Source organism: Geotrypetes seraphini, chromosome 5 (genome assembly GCF_902459505.1).
Source record: "Geotrypetes seraphini chromosome 5, aGeoSer1.1, whole genome shotgun sequence".
NCBI classification, from domain to species: Eukaryota; Metazoa; Chordata; class Amphibia; order Gymnophiona; family Dermophiidae; genus Geotrypetes; species Geotrypetes seraphini.
In genome coordinates this window covers 4,403,785-4,431,334 of record NC_047088.1, presented here as the reverse complement: position 1 = coordinate 4,431,334, position 27,550 = coordinate 4,403,785, and the positions used below count along the sequence as shown (strand labels likewise).

General features: G+C 46.5%; 1 protein-coding gene across 3 annotated transcripts in view; it reads right to left on the bottom strand.

The window, feature by feature from the left end:
- Positions 1 to 27,550, bottom strand: part of SLC7A3 (solute carrier family 7 member 3) — a 123,384-nt gene that overhangs the window by 66,611 nt on the left and 29,223 nt on the right. For all 3 annotated transcript variants that reach the window (XR_004539637.1, XM_033946604.1, XM_033946605.1), the window contains exon 5: positions 24,666 to 24,888. Coding sequence is in view for 2 of the 3 variants with exons in the window: in XM_033946604.1 (XP_033802495.1) it covers positions 24,666 to 24,888 (223 nt within the window). In the remaining variant the exon portion in view is untranslated. The remainder of the gene's footprint in view (positions 1 to 24,665; positions 24,889 to 27,550) is intronic.

The following is a 27,550-nucleotide window of genomic DNA, read 5'->3' as shown; positions in this document are numbered from 1 at the left end:
GCCGCGAACCCTCTCCTCCCCCCCCCCCGGAGGAACGGAGATCGGCGGTTACAGCCGCTGGCTTCGGCATCTTCTATCCACTGCGGCCAACCCTAGCGGAAAGAGGAAGTAGTCAGAGAGGGCGGCCCGCAGTGGACAGAAGACAGCAAAACCAGCGTTCTCTTCATTTAAAAGCGGGTGAGCCGGCGAGAAGGAGGAGGTTGTGGTTTTGGCAGTGAGTGAGGGCGGGAGGGGGGAGTCGTCGGCTGTGCTGTGCTTTCCCGATCGCAGTGGCGCTGCCGTTGGTGTCAGAGCTCGCTGCCTTTGTGAGGTAATACGCGCGCATGCGCACTCGTGCGGCCACATCCCGAAAGAAAGGGGATCAGGGAACACGTTTCGCTACTGCGCATGCGTGGGCTAGCATTTTATTATTTAAGATTCTGTACCGCCAGTGATCTTTCCATTCTATATAGGTGACACAACGAATTCCACCAGAAATTAAAATTAAGTCTACTGTGGTCTTTCCAGTTATTAGTAATATGTTGGATGGCAACTCCTGTCATAATCAATAAAAGTTTATTGTTACTCGATGATATCTGACTCTTTTTTCTCATAGACATTCCAAATATCACAGTATCATAAGATAATGCTACATGATTTTCCAATAAACAATTTATTTGATCCCAGATTGAGTTCCAAAAGGCTAAGATATGGGGACAGTAATACAAAAGATGGTCCAAAGTCCCTACATCAAGATTACAATGCCAGCATCTATTAAACAAGGAACTATTTAATTTTTGTAATCTAACTGGGGTCCAAAAAGCTCTATGTAAAAGAAAAAACCGGGGTCACGTGATGCTGGAGACCTAATCGGATGTGCCTCTCTGCAGCTCCAGGCCACTCCACTTTAAAACTTGCTTTTCAGCCACAGATTGGGGGGGTGCTCTGCACTTTTCCTTCACCCGAGGACAGGGAAGTGTAGTGCGCCTCTGCGTTGGTTTTTGGGCGTTTTTTTTTTCTGGTTATGCCGACTAAAGTTCAACGAGGAGCCAAGGCTAAGCATACAGTGCCGGGAGCTAAAATGGCGGAGCAGCACGAGGTACCTATGTTCACTCTGCAAGACGCAGCTGTTCAGGAACTCATGCGCTCCCTTACGATAGTTATGGATGACAAACTTACCAAAATTCAGTCTTTCAGGGAGGCGATGAGGGAGCGCTTGGAATCCCAGACGAACCGTCTGCAACGTGCCGAGGATCACATCGCTCAGCAGGAGGTCCGCATGGACAGCTTTGAGGAGCACCTACGCACTCTAGAAACATCCACTAACACCTTAAAAGAGCGAGCGGAGGACCAGGAGAATCGTGGTCGCAGGAATAACCTGCGATTCATTGGAATCCCTGCTTCTGTGCGTGATGTGGATCTCCGCACTCGGCTAGAGGCGTGGTTGCCTGAGGTCTTTGATATACAGGCCCCTCTGGCCCTGCTGTTGATTGAAAGGGCACACCGTGTGGGGATCCACAGCAAGGGAAAGCAGCGTCTGCGCCCAGTCATTGCACGTTTTCTCAATTTTGCTGTGAAGGAGAGGATCTTGTTCCTGTATCGCAAGGGGAAGGAGCTGCAATTCGAGGGGCATAAAATTCTCCTCTTTCAGGATTTCTTCCCGCAAGTTTCTTTTCAACGGCGTGCTATGGCGCCTTTTTGCAACGAGCTCTTCAAACGCCACATCAGAGTTAATCTTTTGTATCCGGCTCGAGCCCGTATATTCTACAATAACAAAGTCACCTTCCTTGACACCCCACAGGCTATGGAGCAATTTATCCAAAAGCTCCCCCCTGTGCTGGAATCTCCTCAGGTGGATGACTGAGCGCTCTACTCATGGCTTTTCTCTGGCTGTCCGCCCTTGTGCACTGGGCTGAGTTGTCTTTTTGTTTTTTCTATATAACCTAGCTGTTGCTGAAGTCTGGGGGCTTTGTTCTTTTTCATTTTGCAATGACTGCCTATGGTTTGGAGTTCTTCTCCAGGACAGGGGAGTATCTTTGTTTTTGTACTCTTTGTTCCTCGTTTCAGATCTCCCGAGAACTGGAGGGGGTGATTTCTGCCCTGACCCCCAGACAGCTATATGCTACAGGTGTCATTATAGCGGATGCTCCACTTGTGGGGCACCTGCTGTTTCTTGTTACTCATCATTGTTATGTGATGTTCTTCACCAACCAGGCTGTTACTTTCTTTTTACCTGTTAGTTTGCACTTTTAGTTTCGTTCCTGGTATTGTATTTGCCTATGCTTGCTATGCTTTTCTCTTTTTCCTTTTTTGGGTTTCCCTCCATTCTGTGGTCAACCTCTTTTGATGGTTTGGGGGTGGCCCGGAGCTGCTGTATCTATGCTGTTCTGTTGTATTGGGGTAGACTGTATGGTCTGGGGAGGGGGGTGAGGGAAGTTGGGGGGAGGGGTGGGGGGGGTTGGATGTGTGAGTGTGTATGTATGATTGGTTGGGTTGTCTGTGTATTTTTCGGGACTTTAAGGTGTGGAAGTGTGAATCTTGTGTGGCTGCGCTGGATGCCAGGGGGGGGCGGACTTCCTCTTTTGTGGTCTGTGGAGCGGGGGGATTTGGCTGGGACATCCCCTCTCTTCTTCTTTATGGATTTTGGTTACTTTTGTTGTTCTTCACTCACTATGTTTATTATCCTGGCTAACTTGAATGTTAATTCTTTAAATGTTGATGATTTCCATTCTCCTGTGAAACGTACCAAGATACTAGCCTATCTGAAGAAGGAGCGATGCGATATAGCGTTTCTTCAGGAGACCCACCTGTCCGCCACTGAACATCTCAAACTTAGGAGGGATTGGGTGGGGCAGGTGGGTTTCTCTGCTTATTCTTCCCGGAAACCTTGGGTAGCAATCTTGATTCATAAAAACATTCCCTTCAATATCCATAAAGAAATCAAGGATCCGGAGGGCAGATATCTGTTTCTGATCTGTGGGGTTCCCTTCTGGTGCTGGGTACAGTCTATGCCCCGAACATTTATTCTCATGATTTCTTCTCTTCCCTGGTGAGGATCTTGGCGCCCTGCTCCTCCCATCAGTTGATCATCGGGGGAGATTTTAATGTGGTGGCGGAGCCCTTTGTGGATTGTAAGCCTGCTAAAACAGCGACTAGGGGACACTATGACAGAGGGATACCCTTTCTTCTTCACGAGTTGGGATTGTTGGATGCCTGGCGGACCCTGAATCCAGATGATGGCGATTTCTCTTTTTATTCCCATCCTCATAATGTATACACTAGAATTGATTATATACTCGTTTCTGAGGGATTGTTTTCAAAATTGACTCGGGCTGTCATGGCCGCCCCTTTGGTATCGGATCATGCTCTCCTAGGCACCACTTTTCAGTTTTCTCCTGCATCTCCTAATAGAATCTGGCGGATGTCTCCCCACCTATACTCGGACCCTACTTTCCGAACCTATTTGGGACAGAGGTGGGAGGACTTCCTCCAAACCAATAGCGTGGGGGACGTGAGCCCGGTTACATATTGGGAGGCAGCTAAGGCTGTTTTGAGAGGTCACGTGCTGGCATTTTCCGCTGCTGCAAAGAAAAAACGTGATGGGGAATTGTTGACCCTGACCGCGGAGTTGCAACGCCTGCGGCGTTCCCATATCTCAAGCCTTATGCGTGCCTTGAGGGACAGGCTTCAAGTTGTTAAACAACAGATCAACACTATCCTCACTCATCGGGCTTCCCGAAATATATATCTTTACAAATATAAACTACATGCTTGAGGAAACAAAACTGGCCGTTTACTTGCCAATTTGATAAGACCCTCTAGAGCCCGGCATGTCATCACCCACATCAGGGATAGAACGGGGCGGGTACATACTCAGCAGCAGGCGATCACAACCCAATTTCTTCAATTTTACCAACGACTCTATGCCGAACAGCCACCTGATGACCGGGCTCGGGATGCCTTTTTCTGCAACTTGCAATTGCCTAGGATCTCCGATCAACAGAGGAGTCTGCTTAATCAATCGATCAGTGGGGAGGAGTTGCAGTCGGCTATTCGCAAACTCAAGTTGGCTAAAACTCCTGGGCCGGACGGTTTTGGCCCGGAATTCTATAAGCTTCTGCCCCCTTCTACGTTATGCTCTCTTCAGGCTTATTTCACGGGGCTCCGGTCGGAAACACCTCCCGGTAATACTCACAATAGCGCTCACATTATTATCTTGCCAAAACCGGGGAGACCTGCGGACCAACTGGGCTCTTACCGGCCTATTTCACTCCTGAATCAAGATGTTAAACTATTAGCTGGGATTTTAGCGACACGCCTTAACACGATTCTTCCGGATCTGATCCATGAGGATCATGTTGGCTTTGTCCCTGGCAGGCATGCTTCTATGAACTTACTTAAAGTGCTCACAGTCTTACAACTTCCCTATCACGCCTCTGACAGAGCCTTTATAACCAGTCTAGACGTAGAGAAGGCGTTCGATATGGTTTCCTAGCGACATCTTTTCTGGATTCTTGAACAGTATGGCATTTCGGGGGATTTTGTTGCCTGGGTGACTGCTTTATACACTCGCCCTACTTCACAGCTGTTGATTAATGGGGGGATTTCTGAGCCTTTTCCCTCTAGGCAGGGTTGCCCCCTATCTCCCCTACTTTTCCTTCTTTCTCTTGAGCCCTTGGCTATCCGAATCCGCCAGGACCAGAATCTCCAGGGCTTGGACATAGGGGGGCATGATTTTCATATTAGTATGTTCGCAGACAATATGCTGCTTTACGTTAAGCATGCTGATGGCAACATTCCCCGCTTGATGCGTATTATTAACTCGTTTGGCCTCTTTACCGGTTTAAAAATTAACTATGATAAAACCGCTTTACTGTTGCACGACTCCCCGGGTGATACCTGATTTGAACGGCTGGGAGTGGACATTGCGCATGGGAAGTTGAAATACTTGGGGATCCTCTTATATAGGAATCCTAAACAACTTTATGAGGCCAATATCTCTGCTGCTATCAGCCGAATTCACTCCCTTTGTCACAAATGGAGATCCCTCCCTTTATCCCTGATGGGACGGGTGGCCCTGGTGAAGATGGTTCTCTTCCCCAAACTTTTGTATGCGGTACAGTCGGTTCCCTTTTGGGTTAGTCGAGAGGACGAGCGACACTATAATTTTATTGTCCGCAAGTTTATCTGGAATGCTAAACAAGCCCGTATAGGCTTCCCTAAACTGACTCAAGCTAAAGCGCAGGGAGGGCTTGGTCTTCCGGACATCTGACTTTACAATGTTGCCTCCCTCTTCCGATGGATACATGAACATCTGACCTTACACAGACGCTATTCCCCGCCGGATCTTTTGGCTTCTTGTTGTTCCCCTTTGTCTTTCGTTCATACATGGGATCCCGGGCTCACCAGTCTCTCTAAAGTACCCCACTTTGATTTTTTTTTTAACGCTTTTCGCAAGGCTTGGGCTTGGTGGAGGGGGCTTCAACATAAAGTGTATCATCTGTACCCCTTCCTGTCTTTAAATGGCAATCCCGGTTTTGTACCTGGTTTTTGGTGTCTGCCTGGCTTGAGGGGTCGTGCTGAACGTGATTTGTTGCATCTGGGGGGTGGACGGTTTCCCTCCTTCTCCTTCCTATGCACCCATTGGGGGCTCCCCGCTACGCATACTTACCTCTTTCTCCAAATTAAATATTATTATAGTTCTCGCGCTGCTGTCCCTGCTGACACCTGGGAATGTGGTACTCTGGATGAGAGGGCTCTTACCATACCCCATAAGAACAAGATTGCTACTTGGTATACAGAGGGTCGAGATTGTCAGGGGAAGCACTGCCTTCAACCAATAATGTCTGACTGGTCCCGGGTCCTGGGCTTGTCGGTATCCAGTCATGATATGCACATCTTTTTCCAGAATATATACCTGTTTATTAAAAACGTTTCTTTACAGGAAACCCAATTTCGTATACTACATCGAGCCTACCTCACCAGATCTCGAGGTTTCATCATAGGGTTGTGGCCCGATGATCTTTGTGTCAAATGTCATCTCTCCCCAGGAACCTATATGCATTCCTTTTTCTTTGCCAGGAGCTCTCTTTCTGGGACCCAGTTCGTAAGTGCCTAGATGCTGTACTCGACTGTACTTTACAATGGAATCTGCCTGCTTTACTGTTAGGCGATGTGCAGGACTTGTCTCAATAGCACCTCAGCATGTCTTCTCAGAAATTTGTCCTCCATGCAATTTTGGTGGGGAAGAAGCTTATTCTGCAGCATTGGGCCTCTTCAGAGGTGCCCTCTTTTCCAATGTGGTTGACCCGCATGAGAACTCTGGCATTATATGAACTGCAAACTTATTCTTCGCGCTCACAGGAGCATTGGAAAGAATACTGTGAACTTTGGGACAAATTTTTGCTGTCTTATACTGTCTCTTTACCCTAGCTGCTGTCTATATTTTTCCCATGTTTCTTTAATTCGCTTCCTGACTCTTAATTTTATGATTCATTCGACTTAGTCTATGGTTGCAAATATCTGTAAGTTTGACATCTGGTCCCGCCCACTGCCGCCCTGCCTAGTGTCTAGGGGTCTGTATGTAGAGTGTGTGTGTGGGGGGGGGGAGGAGTGTATGTGTTGTTGGTTGTGTGTTGCGAGGGGTATGATGGTATGACTGTGGGGTGAATGCTTGGGTCTCTCTATAGAATGAGGGGTGTTTTGACTTCCCTCATAAAACACTGGGCATTCGGGATGACGACATTCTAACGTCTACTGCGTCTGTTTCCTTTGTACAGTGTGTAACTACTGCTTTGGCACTTGCTATGTATTAAACTAAACTAAACTAAACCTTAAGTTTGTATACCGCATCATCTCCACAGAAGTGGAGCTCGGCACGGTTTACAGGAATTGATATTGATATATTCCTGATGTTTATGCACTACACTTGATGTTTATTCTTCTTGCTCGTTGTCTCATTTTGCTCAATAAACATGATTATACAAAAAAAAAAGAAAAAACCAAGTTTGCCTCATAGATGCCGACATTGTACATCTTATTCTCCAAGACCAAATTTGTGGCCATTGAGATGCTGAAATCTGATGCTTAATCTCAATGCTCCAAATATCCCTAAGACCATTGTGAATTATGAAGCCCAAATTTATGTTGCAATTGTGTAAAATCAAGCAGTTTACCATTAGAAATAACATCATTCAAAGTTCGTATTCCTGCAATTATCCAATGCTTCCAGACGACCTTGAAACCGCCAATTTGAATCTTGGAGTTTAGCAATATTCTGATTTGGAAAAAGAAATTAAATATTTGCAATCTAAATTGATTGTTAAATGGGAACATGACACCTTGCAGGCTCTTTTAAAAGCTAAAGATAAATATAATGAGTTATCTTCGAAATTGATAAGGAAAGATTTATTTTCTCAACAAACTCTGTATTATGGAAATTCGAATAAGGCGGGTAGATTATTGGCGAATTACCTTAAAGCAAAAAAAAGAAAGACAGAAATTATAGCAATAAAAGATGAGGAAGGAGTTATACATAACCAAATTGAAAATATTTTAAGTCAATTTCTAAATTTTTATAAAGATCTATATTCTTCTGAGCCTTATGGCGATAGGGAAAAAGATGGTTTAGAATTTTTAAACTTAATTATTGGTCCAAAGGTTCCTGAACATATAAAAAGAAGTATGGATGAGCCTATATCACTAAAAGAATTAGAAACAGCGCTGAAGTCTCTTAGAGTTGGATCCGCTCCAGGTGGTGATGGTTTTACAGTAGAATTTTACAAATCTTTTCTATCTCCTTATTACCTCATTTGCTAAATTTATATCAGTCCCAATTACCGTATTTTCACGCATATAACGCGCGCGTTATACATGATTTTACAAACCGTGCATAACCTTGCATGTTATACGCGTGAGCGCGCTATATAAAATTTTTTTTACATAATTCCCACCCTTCCCCCCGATTCATCATCCGGAAGGACTGCTCGCACCCCCACCGCTCCCACTCCCACCCCAATGGACCGCTCGCACTCTCACCTGAAGAACCGCTCGCACCCCCACAGCCTCCCGGCCCTCCCCCATGGAGAAGCTGTCTACCTTGTTTCCGGATGCCAGTGAGCCCAGCTGGTTCCTCTGCTGGCGGTCCTGCCCCTTCTCTGAGCCCTGCTGCGCTGCTTCCTCTTCCAGCGGTCCCGCCCTTTCTTTGACGTCAGAGAAAGGGCGGGACCGCCGGAAGAGGAAGCAGCTGGGCTCACTGGCATCCGGAAACAAGGTAGACAGCTTCTCCATGGGGGAGGGGGGGGAGGCTGTGGGGGTGCGAGCGGTCCTTCGGATGGGAGTGCGAGCGGTCCATCGGGGTGGGAGTGCGAGCGGTGGGGGTGCGAGCGGTCCTTCCGGATGATGAATCGGGCGTCGGGGGGAGGAGCATCAGGCTTTCAGGATGGGGACAGGACTTCAAGGGGGGACAGGCAGACCTTCAAGGGGGGACAGGACTTCAAGGGGGGACAAGCAGACCTTCAAGGGGGGACAGGACTTCAAGGGGGGACAGGCAGACCTTCAAGGGGGGACAAGACTTCAAGGGGGGACAGGCAGACCTTCAAGGGGGGACAGGCAGACCTTCAAGGGGGGACAAGACTTCAAGGGGGGACAGGCAGACCTTCAAGGGGGGACAGGCAGACCTTCAAGGGGGGGACAGGACTTCAAGGGGGGACAGGCAGACCGAAGGGGGTGAAAAAGCTATAAAATAAACCCACCAGCGTGTCAATGTGTTGAGAGGAAGAGATGTTCTGGGAAATTCTGCGGAGAAAACTCCGGGTCCATTTCCACCCCCAAGTTACCGTAGTCCACTCCACTGAACTGGTTCACACACTGAGTAGTGTTGTGCCTGCGTAGTTGTTTTGGGATCTCTTTTAGTGGTTTGTCAGTATCTCCTTGTGGTCCAAGGAAGGAAACTTTGTTAACCTTAGCATTGACCTTCAGAATATATTTGTGTGGCATTAGGCTATGTAGTGATCGAAAGAAAAAACCAGACCTTTGCACATTTTTGCACTAGGTACGGTATATGGTGGGTGTATGAGGAGATTCACATTTCCTGCACAGCTAAGTCCTTGTGAAGTTACCTTGTTCTTTCTGTATTTGACATCTAGCAAGGTCTCTGTTTGGAAGGAAAGATTTAAGTTATTGTAAAAGCAGATAGCGTTGCTGGTTTTAAAAAGGTTTGGACAAATTCCTGGAGGAAAAGTCCATAGTCTGTTATTAAGACATGGGGGAAGCGTGGAATGTTTGCTATTCTTTGGGTTTTGACCAGGTATTAGTGACCTGGATTGGCTACCATGAGAATGGGCTACTGGGCATGATGGACCACTGGACTGACCCAGTTAGGCTATTCTTATATTATGTTCTCATCTGTAGGGGCCTTTATTTTCACTTCTTATTTTAATGTATTTTTTTCTGGGAACTTATCAGTGTTTTTTATAATGGGAATTAAAATGGAAGAGAATTAATGTGTGTGGGATGAGGGGGTAACTAATTTCTTCAGCTAAATACCGGTAATTCAATCCACCTCAACCAGACATAGGAGAACTCATGCACCATTCACACACCCTCCAACCAAACACGTCAAAAGAAAAAACTGTTCATTCTTTATAAACAACCGTATAACTTTTAATCTAGAGTTAGTGAGTATGAATTCAGCAACAAGAACAGAAATCACATGTTCATTCTTATAAACTATAACATTAACCGGTAGATCAAACGAAGTATCGAGGACAAAATAATCTAAATACAGTTACCGTAGTTACGGTAAAGTTGTAAATAAACAAAGTTTACAGGTTTATTCAGTCATCATCACAGTCATCTGAATCCTTGAATCCATCAAAATCTGAATTGTCATCATCGTCATTAAATAAAGTGAGCACGGCCTGCAGACGATCCTCGTTTATTTCCGAAGTGATATCATCATCGTCGTCATCATCATCGCTGATATCCGTGTTGTTGCCTCCTTCTGCTGCATTGGTAGTAGCCGTAGTGTCATTGGTTTCATAAACAATGCCCGCTTTTCTAAATCCGTTTACAATAGTATTTGGTGTTATTTTGTCCCATGCTGAAGCCACCCACTTGCAGACTTCTGTGAAAGTTGCCCGCTTCAGCCGCCCCGTGGGTGTATACTCGAGCGTGCTGCTCTGCATCCACTCCTCCCACTCCTTTCTAACAAAAGTCTTGAATGGATGATTCACTGCGATGTCAAGTGGCTGCAGCTTACACGTCAGGCCTCCAGGTATCACAGCGATGTGGGCACCAGTAGAATTAATGTAGGCCTGAACATTTTTTTCTTTGTGGGCAGCCATGGCATCAAAAATTAACAAGGATTTTTTTGCAAAGAATCCACCCTGTCTTGCCCTAAAGCATTTATCTACCCACAATCTCATTACGTCGCAGTCCATCCATCCCTTCTTGTTGCAGTGCACAACCACACTGGTGGGCAGCTTTTCATGGGGCATAGTGACCCTTTTGAAAATGAGCATGGGCTTTAACTTAACCCCGCTAGCTGAGCAACCAAGAACTACTGTAAAACACGTTCTTTCATGCCCAGTTGTGGTGATGGCAACAGATTTAGTACCTGTGGGGGCTACGGTTCTTGTCGCTGGAATGTCGAATGCCATTGGAATTTCATCCATGTTGATGACGTCCTTTGCAGTGATGGCCAGTTCAGATATTTCTTTGGCGACAAAGTCACGGAAATCAATCAATTTTTGCTGCCAGTCATCCGGAAGTCGCTAGCCAACAGTTGTTCTCATTCGAACTGATAGTCCGTTCCTTTTCATAAATTTTAAGATCCATGTGAAGCCAGCTTTGAAGTCGGGTATTCCTCTTCCATTGGCAAGTAGTTTTGCCTTCATCTAAATCACAACAGTAGAGACTGATTGATTTTGCTCCCTTCTCGCCAGAATCCACTGCTTCAAGTCATCATCCAGCTGAGGCCATTTTGGTTTGGCCCCACGACGTTCCCGTTTGCGCGGATTGCATTTCTCCAGTTCCTTCTTATCTTTTCTCCATTCATGCACCGATGTTTCTCCAACATCGAACTCTCTCGCTGCGGCCCGGTTGCCTATTTCCTCAGCTTTCGCAATGACTTTAAGCTTAAAGTCCGCTGTATATGACTTTCGTCTCATTCCTGCCATTATGGCGGTAAATTTAAATTTAATTGATAAACTCTACTACCGGGTAGATAAATGCAGAATACCAATCTGAAGAGATCAAATTAAAATGTGGGTTCTACATGCAGCATTAATCTTTTATAGGCTTACCCAAAGGCTGAGATGCTGTTGTATAGTCAAAATAGTATTCACTGGGCAAATTACAAGGCCAGATAGAGGGGGGCCACAGCCACGTGGTGAAAAGCACACCGCCAGAAAAACCGCCTTGGTGACAGGTCAAAAGCACGCCCCCACAACCCGGCGCAGAAAACTGAGCGGCAAGCATGCTCAGACCATTGCGCATGCTTACAGAACTGGGAGCAGGGCAGGGCGGGCGAAAGGAGAGTCGGGGCAGCGAACGGAGAGTCGGGGCAGCAAACGGAAAGTCGGAGCGGGTGAAAGGAGAGTCGGGGCAGCCAGAGGAGAGTCGGGGCAGCGAACGGAAAGTCGGGGCGGGTGAAAGGAGAGTCGGGGCAGCCAGAGGAGAGTCGGGGCAGCGAACGGAAAGTCGGGGCAGGTGAAAGGAGAGTCAGGGCAGCCAGAGGAGAGTCGGGGCAGCCAGAGGAGAGTCGGGACAGCAAACGGAGAGTCGTGGCAGCCAGAGGAGAGTCGGGGCAGCGAACGGAAAGTCGGGGCGGGTGAAAGGAGAGTCAGGGCAGCGAACGGAGAGTCGGGGCAGCGAACGGAAAGTCGGGGCGGGTGAAAGGAGAGTCGGGGCAGCCAGAGGAGAGTCGGGGCGGCATGCGCGGTATACCCGTGTGCGTGGTATATAATAATTTTTTTACATAGATTTGTGTTCCCCGTGCGCTATACTCATGTGCGCGTTTTACACGGGTGCACGTTATCTACGTGAAAATACGGTAATCATTCTCTTCTCCTATGAAGTAACTACTTTCATGAGCCTCCTCAAACTACTCCAAGGAGCTTGAATAAAGAGGATAAGGATGAGGAGGATGAAGAAGATATCTTCTCCGTTTCTGACTTAGAATCCAATTCCTCTCCATATCCTGTAGCGAGTGTTTTCCTTACCGCAATGATGATTTTGACCTTTGCACCCTATTTTACCTAAAACCACACTGAATGCAGCCTGCAGTGCAGTATAATGTTAAAGCAATATTAGGGTGAGTCTACTGAAGAGATCATGTGCAGTCCGTGCACTCATGAATGACAGCACTGAGTCTTGTAATACATTACATTCTATGCAGCTCAAGGCATGTTTGACTGCGTCTTTTAGCTGATGTTTATCGTGTCGTAAGCATTCTCACCACTCTGATAAGTCGGGTGTCGATGAGCAAAGGTTAATCCTTCCAGCACCACTGGGCGTCGTAAGACCTGCTCCCGCAGACGATGCAACGATCACACCTGGCGACGTCTACTACGAACTGGCAAGACTCAAGGTGAACAAAGCCATGGGACCGGACAATCTACACCCCTGGGTGCTCAGTGAGCTGCGTGATGTCCTGGCAAAACCGCTATCAGGACTCTTCAATCTCTCCCTAAGTTCGGGGAGAGTCCCCATAGACTGGAAAACAGCTAACGTCATTCCACTGCACAAAAAGAGTTGCAGGGCAGAGGCTGCAAACTACAGACCGGTGAGTCTCACATTAATAGTATGCAAACTCATGGAAACACTAATCAAACGTAAATTAGACGCAATCTTGGATGAGAAGAACCTACCAGATCCCAGTCAACACGGATTCACCAAGGGTAGGTCCTACCAATCCAATCTCATCAGCTTCTTTGACTGGGTAACAAAACAGCTAGACTTGGGAGAATCCGTGGATGTCGTATACCTAGACTTCAGCAAAGCTTTTGATAGTGTCCCGTATCGCAGGCTGTTGAGCAAGATGAAATCAATGGGGCTGGGAGAAACACTAACTACATGGGTCAATGACTGGCTGAGTGGCAGACTTCAGAGGGTGGTAGTTAACGGTACCCTCTCTAAAACATCGGAGGTGACCAGTGGAGTACCGCAGGGCTCAGTCTTGGGCCCGCTCCTTTTCAACATATTCATAGGGGACCTAACTCAGGGGCTTCAAGGTAAGATAACGTTATTCGCTGACGACGCCAAACTATGCAATATAGTGAGAGACAGCAATTCACCCGATAGTATGACACAGGACCTACATTTGTTGGAGCTATGGTCCTCGACCTGGCAGCTGGGCTTCAGTGCTAAGAAATGCAAGATCATGCACCTCGGCAGCAGAAATCCGTGCAGAACTTACACCTTGAATGGTGAGACCTTAGGAGAACAAGACTTGGGAGTGATCATCGGCGCAGACATGAAAACTGCTGATCATGTGGAGAAGGCTTCATCTAAGGCAAGACAGTTGTTAGGTTGCATCCGCAGGAGTTTCGTCAGCCAGAAGCCTGAAGTCATAATGCCATTATACAGAACCATGGTGAGACCTCATTTGGAATACTGTGTGCAATTCTGGAGGCCACACTACCAAAAAGATGTGCTGAGAGTAGAGTCGGTGCAACAGACGGTCACCAGGATGGTCTCGGGGTTCAAGGATCTATTGTACGAGGAAAGGCTGAAAAATTTGCGGCTGTACTCACTCGAGGAATGTAGGGAAAGAGGAGACATGATCGAGACGTTTAAGTATATTACCAGCCGTATCGAGATGAAAGAAGAGATTCTCTTTCTCAAAGGACCCTCAGCCACAAGAGGGCATCCGCTCAAACTCAGGGGCGGGAAATTTCATGGCGACACCAGGAAATATTTCTTCACCGAAAGAGTAGTTGATCCTTGGAACGAGCTCCCGGTGCAGGTGATCGAGGCAAACAGTGTGCAAGAATTTAAGAGTAAATGGGATGCCCATGTGGGATCCCTTAGAGGGTTAAGCCAAGGGAACATGTCACTGGGAGTGGGATCCCTAGGATAGTAGACTTGGGGGTGGGTCAGTAGAGTGGGCAGACCTGATGGGCTATGGCCCTTATCTGCCGTCATCTTTTATGTTTCTATGTTTCTATCCATGCAATATTATGCCCAAGATCCACCCCTCCAATATTAGCTCCAGAAACAGTGTATGTTCGGGAAGCTCTTCATAAAGAGATTCCTTCAGGATCATATATCCTGACTCTTTGTGATTTCAACAGTCACTAGAGCAGATGTCATTTCTTTAGAGACCATCGTTCAATCATTCTTGAGGCTATAACCTAACATAGAATCCAGGAAAGAATTCCATTTCTTTTTTTAAATTTTTTATTCATTTTAAAACTTTCATCAAGTGTACAAATATTCATAATAAACACAATTAGTCTGAGCATGTAGGAAAAAAGAACCCGATGTTCAGCTACAAAATGGGGGGATCACTGCTGGTAGTAAGTAACCTTGAAAGAGACCTGGGAGTAATGGTGGACACAACACTAAAGACATCGGCACAGTGCGCCACAGCCTCAAGGAAAGCAAACAAAATGCTTGGAATCATTAAGAAGGGCATCACGGCCAGGACGAAGGAAGTCATCCTGCCACTTTACCGCGCAATGGTGTGCCCACATCTGGAGTACTGTGTCCAGTATTGGTCACCGTACCTCAAGAAAGACATGGCAGTACTCGAGGGAGTCCAGAGAAGAGCAACTAAACTGATAAAGGGTATGGAAAACCTCTCATATACTGACAGGCTAAAAAAGCTGGGGATATTCTCCCTTGAGAAGCGGAGACTTAGAGGAGACATGATAGAAACCTTCAAGATCCTGAAGGGCATAGAAAAAGTGGACAGGGACAGATTTTTCAGATTATGGGGAAGCACAAGTACAAGGGGGCACTCAGAGAAATTGAAAGGGGAAAGGTTTAGAACAAACGCTAGGAAGTACTTTTTCACCCAGAGGGTGGTGGATATGTGGAACGCACTTCCAGAAGCTGTGATAGGCCAGAACAAGTTACAGGGCTTCAAAGAAGGTTTGGATAGGTTCCTGGAGAACAAGGGAATTGAGGGGTACAGATAAGGATTGAGGATAGGGATAGGAGTAGAGATAGGTTATAAAAATAGTCAAGGACCACTACTCAGGCAATGGGCCTGATGGGCCGCCGCGGGAGCGGACCGCTGGGCGCGATGGACCTCTGGTCTGACTCAGCGGAGGCAACTTCTTATGTTCTTTAGCACTTGAACATCTTATCATTATAACTTATAAGTAGAAATGTAACCCTCACCCCACCCTCCCTCAAATCCCTCTATTCATTATAAGATCATATATTTGAAACCCTCCCCCCACCCAATACTAAATGGTGTATAATTAATAGAAAAATGGCATCTAATCATGACAGAAAGATGTTAATGGCTCCCATATTTTAATAAAAATTTTATAATTTCCATTCTATACCGCTATTGATCTTTCCATTCTATATATATGACATACTGAATTCCACCAAAAATTAAAATTAAGCCTACTATGATCTTTGGATGGCAACTCCAGTCAAAATCATTAAGAGTTTGTTGTTACACGCTGATATCTGACTCTTTTTTCTCATAGACATTCCAAATATCACAGTATCATAAGATAACGCTACATGGTTTTCCAATAAACAATTTATTTGATCCCAGATTGAATTCCAAAAGGCCATTTCTTATTGTTTCTGCCATTGAGTCCAACATTCTTTAACGTTTTCTTAACAACTTCCACGGAGAGAATGTTTAACATATTACCTAAAATATTAAGTATCATCCCATGCACATTTCTCAAGAGAATGAAGAGTAAAATAAATACATCCAAGGAAAAGTCAAAAATCATATCATACAATCCATCTTTCTTCCATGTATCTTATCTCTATGTCAACATAGGCTGTTCCTGTTTATTTATGAAGTCCTGCAACTTTTCAGGATCCTCAAAAGTAGTGGTTTTGTTCTCAAAAATAACTCTCATTAGTGCTGGGTATAATAAGCCATATTTAGCCCCCATAGCTCTCAATTGTAGTCTCAGCGTTTCTTCTTATTGCTGTATTCCTAGCAAAGTCAGGAACAATATGAATCTGTGCATCTTGGTATTTCAAGTTCCTGTTTTGCCAATTGGAATATTTCTAAAACCTGTTGATCTCTCAGGAGCTTAAAAATTAGAGGACGAGGACCCTTTTGTCTCTCATCTCTCTTGACAGGGATTCAGTGTGCCCTTTCAATTTCGAGAGGAAACTTTAATTTTATAGGCAGTATCATTGTACCATTTTCGCTGATTGTCCAGCCCTTCTTCATTGTAAACCGCCTCTAACTACTATGGCTTTGGCGGTATATAAGAAATAAAATTATTATTATTATTATTATTATCTTAGGCAGAAAATTCTCTAAGAAGGAAATAGCACTCCCTTTTTCAACCCCTTCCAGGAGACCTAAGATATGTAAATTGCTCCTCCTCTCACGATTAGAAACATCCTCCAGCTCTCGGGTAAGAAATTCAATTTGTTTTCATTCCATTTTACTTTTAACTATCTCCATTTCAGCTGTCTCCAATCTTTTCTCAATATTATTTATTTTAATTTCAGCCTGCTCCGTCCTCTTAGTAAGAACAGACATTTCCTCTGTAAGATCATTCACTTCCTTGGCCGTATCCGAAACAATCTCTTTTATTTCTTTCAACTCCCTCATAATATCACTATTGCCATTTTTTGATGTTGATGTTTTTAACAGCATCTCTGGCTCCGGTTTTGCTCGTTTCACACTCGCAGAAGGTATAAACACTGAATCGCTCTTACTCTGCTTTCCCGTTTTAAATTCTTTATTCATTTTTACACATTACAACAAGTGTAGCAGATAAACTCATATGAACTTACTCTGCTTTCCCAAAGCCATTATATGATCTTACCCTTTCTAAAAAAGCTCACTCACTATCTGACCTTCTCCATGCGTGACCAAGCCACGCCCCCTTCTAAAGTTATTAAAGTGGCGATGCATTTGGGACCTTCTGTGCTGGGGTTCTGTGGACAATGTCACCCTCATGTGAGAATATGCTGTCTGCTTGTCCTGGGATAATACACCTTACATGGTGGGAGGGAAGCATAACCCATGCAACTGGACCAAACTGGTTAGGAGGACAAGGGAATATTGTGACCAGGCAGACAAGAAGCATGCCTTGGTCCCAGCTAAAGCTCCTACAAAGACCCCTAGTAAAACCCGGAAGGGAGTGTGTAAAGGCTGTCCTAGGGTGGATTTGGCTGATTCTCAGGCTGACCACCAGAGGGAGCCTGAAATTCCCAGTAATCCACTAGACCAGCAGTATCTAGGCCACCACAGGAGGAGCCCTAGAGCTAAGTTGTTCCCTGCTGAGTCAGCCAGGTTAGGGTGTGTCCCTAGAATATATAAACCAGCAGTGGGGAACAAGGAAGGAGGCAGGCTAGGGAGAAGGTTGAGACCTTTCCTCCCTGAGAGTCTCCTCGGGCCAAGCAGGAGCGAACCAGCCTCACCTATGGAGGTGCAGGAGGCTGGAGACATACTGGATAAATCAGTATCTGAGCTGGAACTCCCGATGGAAACTGACAACATTCCAGAGGAAATGAGCCTTGGTGAGGAAGCCATGGAAGTTGGTTTTTCCACCAGCTGCAACTGCTAACTGGAAGAAACAGTGAGTGTTTTTCAGCTGACTTTGTTTGAGAAAGACTGTTTTGTGGAAGCTGAACCTTTGAGGATCTTTTGGTTTTTCTTTACTGTTTTGCATTTTTGCTTTTATGAAGCTGATAGTGTCTGTTATTTTGGGGAGAGGTTTGCTATTACCTGGGAGGGAATTTTGTAGGCTATATAATAGCTAAAATTAAAGCAAGCCTGAGGCACTCTCCTGCGCCTGGCAGTTTAGTGCATGACTGCCAGAGGCTTCATTATAGTGGCTTGAACTCTATTTTTGTTAAACTGAATAATCTGCTTGGGAGCAGGCTGTATTAAGCTCTGAGGTGAGCCCAAACCTCAGGGGTGAAGAATTAAGAAGAAAAGCAGTGTGGACTTTATATTGCACTGTTTGTTGTTTTTTTCTTTTGAGTTTGGACTGTTTAAGTTTGTGGTCTACTTACCTGTTTGCTTGGACCTATAATTACCTAACTTTTGGTGCTTTACCAAGAAATAAAAGTGAAGCATTTTCATTTATCTCCTTTTGAGAGAATTTTTTTTTTTTTTTTATTATTGGTGTCAGTTCAGGCCTGCAGGGTGACTCCAGTCTGGGTCACACGCAGGTGTTATTATTTGTGTAACCACTGTGAGGTGCTGTGGAGTCCCGGTTGGACCACAGTGGTGGTCACAATATCCACCTAATATTATCTAAATATCTTTAATTTAATGTTGCTCAGCTGAATATTAAACTCACTTTTATAACAAAGTGACAAATACTTCTAATAGAACATTATCATTCTAAGCAGGCAAATGGAATAAATGTTTAACCAACTTGATTTCAAATGTACTTTCTTATCAAAGTTTTAGGAAGTCAATCAAAACTTATCTTTTTGATAAATTTCTCTGACCCCACTTCTGCCTTGATGTATTTCTAAAACACTTCTAGATAAATTTAATTAACCTTAACATGTGCTAATGTCATTTCGAAAGTCTTCAGTAATATCATTGCCTGTATACTGTAAAGTCTCTTCCTTTGTAAACTGCTCTGAACTGTTTGTGGTACTGCGGTATATAAAAATAAAGTTATTATTATTATTATTAACAGTGTCATTCTAATTTTTGTTGATTTTCAAGCACAAGACCCTAAATTGTCCTAGATAACTGAGGCTTGCATTCTCTTAACTAGACGGCAGGTTGGTTCTGATCTAGAAGCTGGAGAGCAGGACTGCCATTGCAATCACTAACTTACTGATACATACTCAAAACAGAGAAAAAAGTTCCATTTAGTTCTGCGACATAAAGCACAGTTACTTACCGTAACAGGTGTTATCCAGGGACAGCAGACAGATATTCTTAACGCATGGGTGACGTCACCGACGGAGCCCCGGTACGGACACTTTTAACTAGAAAGTTCTAGTTGGCCGCACCGCGCATGCGCGAGTGCCTTCCCGCCCGACGGAGGAGTGCGTGGTCCCCAGTTAAGATAAGCCAGCTAAGAAGCCAACCCGGGGAGGTGGGTGGGACGTAAGAATATCTGCCTGCTGTCCCTGGATAACACCTGTTACGGTAAGTAACTGTGCTTTATCCCAGGACAAGCAGGCAGCATATTCTTAACGCATGGGTGACCTCCAAGCTAACAGAGAGGGAGGAGGGATGGTTGGCCATTAGGAAAATAAATTATGTAACACAGATTGGCCGAAGTGTCCATCCCGTCTGGAGAAGGTATCCAGACAGAAGTGAGTAGTGAACGTGTGAACTGAGGACCAAGTGGCAGCCTTGCAGATTTCCTCGATGGGCGTGGAACGGAGGAAAGCCACAGAAGCAGCCATAGCTCTGACCTTGTGGGCCGTAACAGCACCTTCCAGTGAGAGACCGGCCCGAGCATAACAGAACGCAATGCAGGCAGCAAGCCAGTTGGAAAGCGTCCGTTTAGAGACAGGACGACCTAGACGGTTAGGGTCGAAGGACAAAAAGAGCTGAGGTGACGAGCAGTGGGCCCTGGTACGATCAAGGTAGTATGCAAGGGCGCACTTACAGTCTAGCGTGTGTAGCGCCTGCTCCCCAGGATGAGAATGGGGCTTAGGGAAAAAGACAGGCAACACAATGGACTGGTTGAGGTGAAATTCCGAGACCACCTTGGGAAGGAATTTAGGATGGGTACGCAGAACCACCTTGTCATGGTGAAAAACAGTGAAAGGTGGGTCGGCAACCAGTGCATGCAGCTCACTAACCCTTCTGGCAGAGGTGATGGCAATGAGGAAAAGCACCTTCCATGTCAGAAATTTGAGAGACGTAGAGGCAAGAGGCTCAAACGGAGGTTTCATGAGGGCTGATAAAACTACATTCAGGTCCCAGACGACTGGAGGAGGCTTCAGAGGTGGTTTGACATTGAAGAGGCCTCTCATGAACCGGGAAACCAGGGGATGAGCCGTGAGTGGTTTTCCGAGGATAGGCTCATGAAACGCAGTGATGGCACTGAGGTGGACTCTGATTGAGGTGGACTTGAGGCCAGCATCGGATAGAGAGAGCAAATAGTCCAGTACAATTTCCACCGCCAATGAGGTGGGATCGTGGTGATGCAATAGACACCAAGAGGAGAACCTGGTCCACTTCTGATGGTAACATTGGAGGGTGGCTGGTTTCCTGGAGGCATCCAAAATGCGACGGACAGGCTGAGACAGATTCTCTGGAGAGGTCAGCCCGAGAGAAACCAAGCTGTCAGGTGGAGCGAGGACAGATTGGGATGCAGTAGAGACTGATGCTGCTGTGTAAGTAGAGTAGGAAACACAGGAAGAGGAATGGGCTCCCTGGAGCTGAGCTGGAGCAGGAGGGAGAACCAGTGTTGGCGAGGCCACCAAGGAGCGATGAGAATCACGGTGGCTCTGTCCCTGCGGAGTTTGAATAACGTCCGCAACATCAGAGGTACTGGAGGAAAGGCATAGAGGAACCGATCCGTCCAGTCGAGCAGGAATGCATCCGGGGCCAGACGATGAGGAGAGAAGAGTCTGGAACAGAACTGGGGCAGCTGATGGTTGTGAGGAGCTGCAAAGAGGTCCACCTGAGGAGTGCCCCAGCGAGCAAAGATGGAGCGGAGTGTGGGAGGATCCAGAGTCCACTCGTGAGGTTGAAGGATGCGGCTGAGATTGTCGGCCAGGGAGTTCTGTTCGCCCTGGATATAGACAGCCTTGAGGAAGAGACTGTGAGTCGTGGCCCAGGTCCAGATGCAGATGGCCTCCTGACAGAGGAGGGGAGATCCGGTGCCGCCTTGCTTGTTTATGTAGTACATGGCGACTTGGTTGTCTGTGCACAGGAGAAGAACCTGAGGGTAGAGAAGATGCTGGAAGGCCTTGAGAGCATAGAACATGGCCCTGAGTTCCAGGAAATTGATGTGATGTTGACGCTCCTGATGGGTCCAGAGTCCCTGAGTGCGAAGATCTCCCAGGTGAGCTCCCCATGCATAGGGGGAGGCATCTGTGGTTATGATCATGGAGTGAGGGGGTAGATGAAAGAGTAGACCCCTGGAAAGATTGGAGGAGTTCAACCACCATTGAAGAGATTGCTGAAGAGACGATATCACAGAGATGGGATGAGAAAGAGGATCCGTGGTCTGTGACCATTGGTTGGCTAGAGTCCACTGAGGTGTCCTGAGGTGGAGTCGTGCCAGAGGAAGTACATGGACCGTCGAGGCCATGTGGCCCAGGAGGACCATCATCTGCCGAGCTGGGATGGTTTGATGAAGGAATACCTGACGACAGAGGTGGAGCAGGGTCCGTTGTCGGTCGGAGGGGAGAAACGCCCTCATCAGAGTGGTGTCGAGAACTGCGCCAATGAACTGAAGTCGCTGTGTGGGAAGTAGGTGCGACTTGGGGTAGTTGATCTCGAACCCCAGTAGATGGAGGAGCGAGATGGTGTGATGAGTTGCTTGTAGCACAAGCGGAGATTTAGGCGCTTTCACCAACCAATCGTCCAAGTAGGGGAATACCTGGAGGTTGTGAGACCTGAGGAAGGCTGCCACCACAATAAGGCACTTGGTGAACACCCTGGGTGATGATGCGAGGCCAAAGGGTAGCACTTTGTACTGATAGTGACGGTGCTGTATCTGAAACCGTAGGTAGCGACGTGAAGTCGGATTGATTGGGATGCGAGTGTAGGCCTCTTTGAGGTCCAGGGAACATAGCCAGTCGTGTTGAGAGAGAAGAGGGTAAAGCGTGGCAAGGGAGAGCATTCTGAACTTCTCCTTGACCAGACACTTGTTGAGGTCCCTGAGATCGAGGATGGGCCGGAGGTCTCCTGTCTTCTTGGGAACCAGGAAGTAGCGGGAGTAGAATCCCTGACCCCTTTGGTCCGGAGGCACCTCTTCGATGGCATTGAGAAGAAGGAGGGATTGGACCTCCCTCAGGAGGAGGGGGGTTTGGGAGGAGAGAGAAGCAGACTCTACGGGAGGATTGTCTGGAGGAAGAGTCTGGAAGTTGAGAGAGTAGCCGTGGCGAATGATGTTGAGGACCCATTGGCCTGAAGTGATGACCTCCCAACGGCTGAGGAAGATTTGGAGGCTACCTCCGATAGGCTGAGGAAGAGGCAATGATGGTGGGAGACTGACTATGCCCTGGAGGGCTGAGATGGTTTTGATGGAGGGAGAGGCTTAGCAGGCTGGTGAGACTGTGAGCGAGCCTGAGTTTGATGCTGTTGACGAGGTCGGCGAGGCTGCTGTTGAGGCGGGTTGAGAGGTCTGGCTGAGAACCTGCGTTGGTAGGAAGACTGCTGTCTGTAGGGGCGAGCAGGCGGAGTCTTCTTTTTAGGCTTCACCAGGGTGTCCCACCTGGTCTCGTGAGCCGAGAGTTTCTGGGTTGTTGAGTCCAGGGACTCCCCGAAGAGTTCATCACCAAGACAAGGTGCATTAGCCAGGCGGTCTTGGTGGTTAATGTCAAGGTCAGAAACTCTCAACCAGGCCAGACGCCGCATGGCAACAGCCATGGCAGACGCTCGAGAGGTCAGCTCAAATGAGTCATAAATGGAGCGCACCATGAATTTCCGGAGTTGGAGTAGACTGGAAATTTGTTGTTGAAAAAGAGGTACCTTACGTTCAGGGATGTATTTTTGTAAGGTGGAGAGTTGTTGCACCAGATGCTTCATGTAGAAGGAGAAGTGAAAGGTGTAATTATTCGCCCGGTTGGCCAGCATTGCATTCTGGAAAAGGCGCTTGCCAAACTTATCCATAGTTTTTTCCTCTCTGCCAGGAGGGGTGGAGGCATAGACACTGGAGCCCTGAGTTTTCTTTAAGGTGGATTCCCCCAGGAGAGATTCATGGGGCAATTGAGGCTTGTCAAACCCTGGGATGGGAATGACCCGATACAAGCTATCCAATTTGCGAGGGGCCCCAGGGACAGTGAGGGGGTTCTCCCAGTTGTTATAAAAAGTTTCCCGTAGGATGTCATGTATGGGTAACTTGAGGAATTCCTTGGGAGGTTGCTCAAAGTCTAGGGCATCGAGAAAGGCCTGTGACTTCTTAGAGTCGGACTCTAAGGGAATGGAAAGAGCAGCAGACATCTCCCTGAGGAATTTGGTGAACGAGGACTGTTCAGGTTTTGAAACGGTATCAGTCACCAAAGGCTCCTCGTCCGTGGAGGAAGCGTCTTCCTCGGTACAGTGTGGGGATTCTTCCCATAAGTCTGGGTCCCTGATGTCGGGGTGCGCACGGCGGGACATCGGTGTGGAGGGCTCGGCATGGCGGGTTTTGGAGAGAGACTTGCCAGAGCGGACCGAGGCGGTACCAGGTGAAGAAGACCGGTGCCGTACCTGGTACCGAGAAGGATCGGCATCAGAGCGGGTCTGTACCGTAGGTTGGGAAAGATGTGGCTCAGACGAAAGGACCGGCATGGAAGTGTTGAGCGGTACCGAGGGGGTCGACACCGATGGAACGGTGCGAGGCTCGGATCGGTCCCGTACCGGAAGGTGCGGTGCCAGTAACGCCGGCAACAGTTGTTGGAGTTGTTGCTGCAGCTGCTCCTGTAACTGGGTTTGGAGTATGGCCGCAATGCGGTCGTCCAGGGGGGGTACCGGTACCGCTTTTTTCTTTTTCGGTACCATAGGTGCCGCTCTACGCTCCGGCGATGAGGAGGCCGATGACGAGGCACTCACCGATATCGGAGCGGAGCGTTTGCGGGGTCGATGCGGTGCCGGGGTTGCCGGTGTCGCAACCGTGGCAGGAGGGCGCTCAAGGGAAGTGGAAGGCTTCTTAGCCGGCTTACCTGGGGCCAGCGACCCCGAAGAAGGATCCGGTGGAGTCGAAGTAGTCGGTGTCGACTTTTGCGGTGCCGTCGACGTCGCGGCAGATTCCATGGCAGATCCGGTACCGAATAGAATATTTTGCTGGATCTGCCTATTTTTTAATGTGCGCTTTTTAAGCGTAGCACAGCGGGTGCAGGTGTCCGCCCGATGCTCTGGACCCAAGCACTGCAGGCACCAACTGTGCGGGTCGGTAAGAGAGATCGGGCGTGCACACCGCTGGCACTTCTTAAAGCCCGGTTGAGGGGGCATGAAGGGAAACACGGCCTCCGCAAAATCAAAGCCGGAGGCCTGTATGGTGGCAACAGGCCCTGCTGGGGCCAGCCCAAAAAAATAAAGAAAACTCGATGAGTTTTTTTTTTTTAAAGTAAAAGTAAAGAAATCCGAAGGGAAAAAATAGAAGAAAAACGAAAAATTACGCGAGCGGGAAGGCAGAAATTAGTTTTTCAACGGCCGTTGAAAACACATGCGTCTTCTTCGCTCCGTGGAAACGAAGAAACTGGGACCACGCACTCCTCCGTCGGGCGGGAAGGCACTCGCGCATGTGCGGTGCGGTCAACTAGAACTTTCTAGTTAAAAGTGTCCGTACCGGGGCTCCGTCGGTGACGTCACCCATGCGTTAAGAATATGCTGCCTGCTTGTCCTGGGATAAAAGATAAAATGTCATGTCATGTCTCACCTGGTGGAAAGGGCACAGAGAGAACCAATTGCTACCACATAGCGGGCTGGCTCCCAGCCCACATATTTGAAAGCTTCAGGAAGTGGGCTCTCTTTGTTCAGGAGGTAATAAGGTATCATTAGGGTGAGTGCTGCCGATACCCCAAAATAGGCCACAAAACAAATCGAGAGTGATACGATGATGCCAACTGGAATAGAACGCTGTGGGTTCTTTGCTTCCTCTCCTAATTAAAAGAAAAGAAAATTAGTGACAAGCCCTGAGTAATAACAATGACAAGTGTTGCCATGCAGCTTATTTTAAGAAATTGGAAAAACTGGGATAGGTTTAATTATTCATTTTGGTGGGAATCCCTGTGTTATACTTATAAAATGGAACGATGTATGGCTTTACAACAGGGTCGTTTTAAGAGTTTTATGGGTGTTTGGGAACGATTGGCTAAATACTGTAAAGAAGAATAATTGAGTTTCACATACACATCCTGGGGGGAGGGAAGGGAATGGTATTAAAATTGGACTAAGGATTTTATGAATAGTTTTCTGAAGGTTTTATATATTTGGTTTTTAATTGGGAGAGTGGGAGAAATTTCTTTGTGTAGCAATATTTGTAAGGTTTATTGCGCTTATTATATAATGTACATAAATGTGAATCATTATTGCGCATTTGTAGTTTGAAAATCAAAAGAGAATTTGAAAATTGACCAGCTTGCTGCATATTGTCCATTCCTCTCATCCTACATGTTTGCTTTATGCAGGTACTCATTTACTGACTGCAGTCCCAACAAAGGTGCCTCATACTCACTGACTATATACGAGTCCCAGCTGAGTGTATGCCTTCTGGTCATTACTTCACATCTGCTAAGTGCATAAATCCCCATATGTTTTGAGTACAACACAGTAAATAATATTTATAATCCCGGTTAGACTCTTCCTGCCAAATTAACCAAGCTTTTCTGCAATTCTGCTCTCTCTCTCTTCCCTAGCTCTGTACTTCTGGGGAAAAAACCTCCCCTCCCCAATGTTGAAAATTCATTCTAGAAACCTAGAAGAAGAAAGCAGATAAGAACCATTAAAGTTTTTTCATTTGATATTTTAGTACAACAAAAAATTCAAGCTAATCTCTAGCTTTTCTTACTTCCTTAAAACTATTCAAATTCTTTGCAGCCCCATTTGGACAGGCCATGCAGGCTGGAAAATAAACACAGATGTGTAAACATCCAGATTGGGGTTATCATTTATTTTATATTCCATTTTTCTATTAGCATGATTTGGACAAGTTTTTACTTTTCATATTGGTATTCTGCGTTTTTTCCCCCTTTTATTCTGATTTGTTTGCAGGGAGTGATAAAGTTATTGAAATTATGTCGATATGAGGCCGTGGCAGTAAGTACGCTGGTAAGCATGTTAAAAACCTGAGGCCCCACTGCTAATTGACATCAAAGGCGAAAGTTATTAAAACATAAGAGCTGTCATGCTGAATCAGACCAAGGGTCCATCTAGCCCAGTATCCCGTTTCCAACAGTGCCTAGTCCAGGTCACAAGTACCTGGATGAGATCCAAAAAGTAGCAATATTCCATACTACTTAACCTCAAGGACAAGCAGTGGCTTTCCCCAGGTTTACTTTAATAATGGTTTATGAACTTTTCTAGGAATTTGTCCAAACCTTAAACCCTCGCTGTCCCTGTCCATGGGAGCTGCATCTGAAAAGAATGACTTTGAAGGAACCACTAAGACAAGCATCCTGGCCCAGGAAAACAACCTCCAGGGAGGCTGCCATGGAACCCAACCACCTGAAGGTCTGAAGGTAATGCCAAGCAGTGGGAATCGGCATCACTAAGAGATCTAAGACTTGTTGCTTGAGTTTCTGTTTGCATGGCTCAGGAAGAAAAACGCAGCCGTGAGCTGTGTTGAAGTGAAAGCCTAGATACACTAAACTCTGGATCAGTTCTAGATGGCTCTTCTTGAAGCTGACTATCCAGCCTAACCACTGGAGTAGATCTAATACCAGTCGCACTACTTGCTCGCACTCCAGTTTGGATGGCGCTCTGATTAGCCAATCGTCCAGAGAGTGGGGGTAAATGGACAATACTCGGACTGGAAGAGCATCACCAGTGGGGTGCCGCAGGGCTCGGTGCTTAGACCCGTGCTCTTCAACATCTTTATAAATGATCTGGACATAGGTACGACAAGCGAGGTGATTAAATTTGCGGACAATACAAAGTTATTCAGAGTAGTGAAGACGCAGGGGGACTGCGAAGATCTGCAACATGACAATCAGGCTTGAGGAATGGGCATCGACATGGCAGATTAGGTTCAATGTGGACAAGAGTAAAGCGATACTACTCGAAAGGGTCCAGAGAAGAGTGACTAAGATGGTTAAGGGGTTAGAGGAGCTGCCATACAGCGAACGATTAGAGAAACTGGGCCTCTTTTCCCTCGAACGGAGGAGATTGAGAGGGGACATGATCGAAACATTCAAGGTACTGAAGGGGATAGACTTAGTAGATAAGGATAGGTTGTTCACCCTCTCCAAGGTAGGGAGAACAAAAGGGCACTCTCTAATAATAATAACAACTTTATTCTTCTATACCGCCACAATCGTGCGACTTCTAGGCGGTTCATAACAAAGAGAGCTGGACAATCAGCGAGTTACAACATGTAGATAGACAGTGAATTTACAGTATACAGAATGTTAAAAATGCAGCGTATTACATTAAAAATGCAACGTATTACAATATACAGTTTGTTTAGAATTTCAGAGGGGCCCTTTTAGAAAATGTAGCAAATTAAAGAATACAATTTGTTAAGAATTTTCAGAGGGGGCATAGTAGGAAAAAGAAATGGAGGTGGTGTTTGGAGTAGTTAATGTTTAGTTGATATGTCTATCG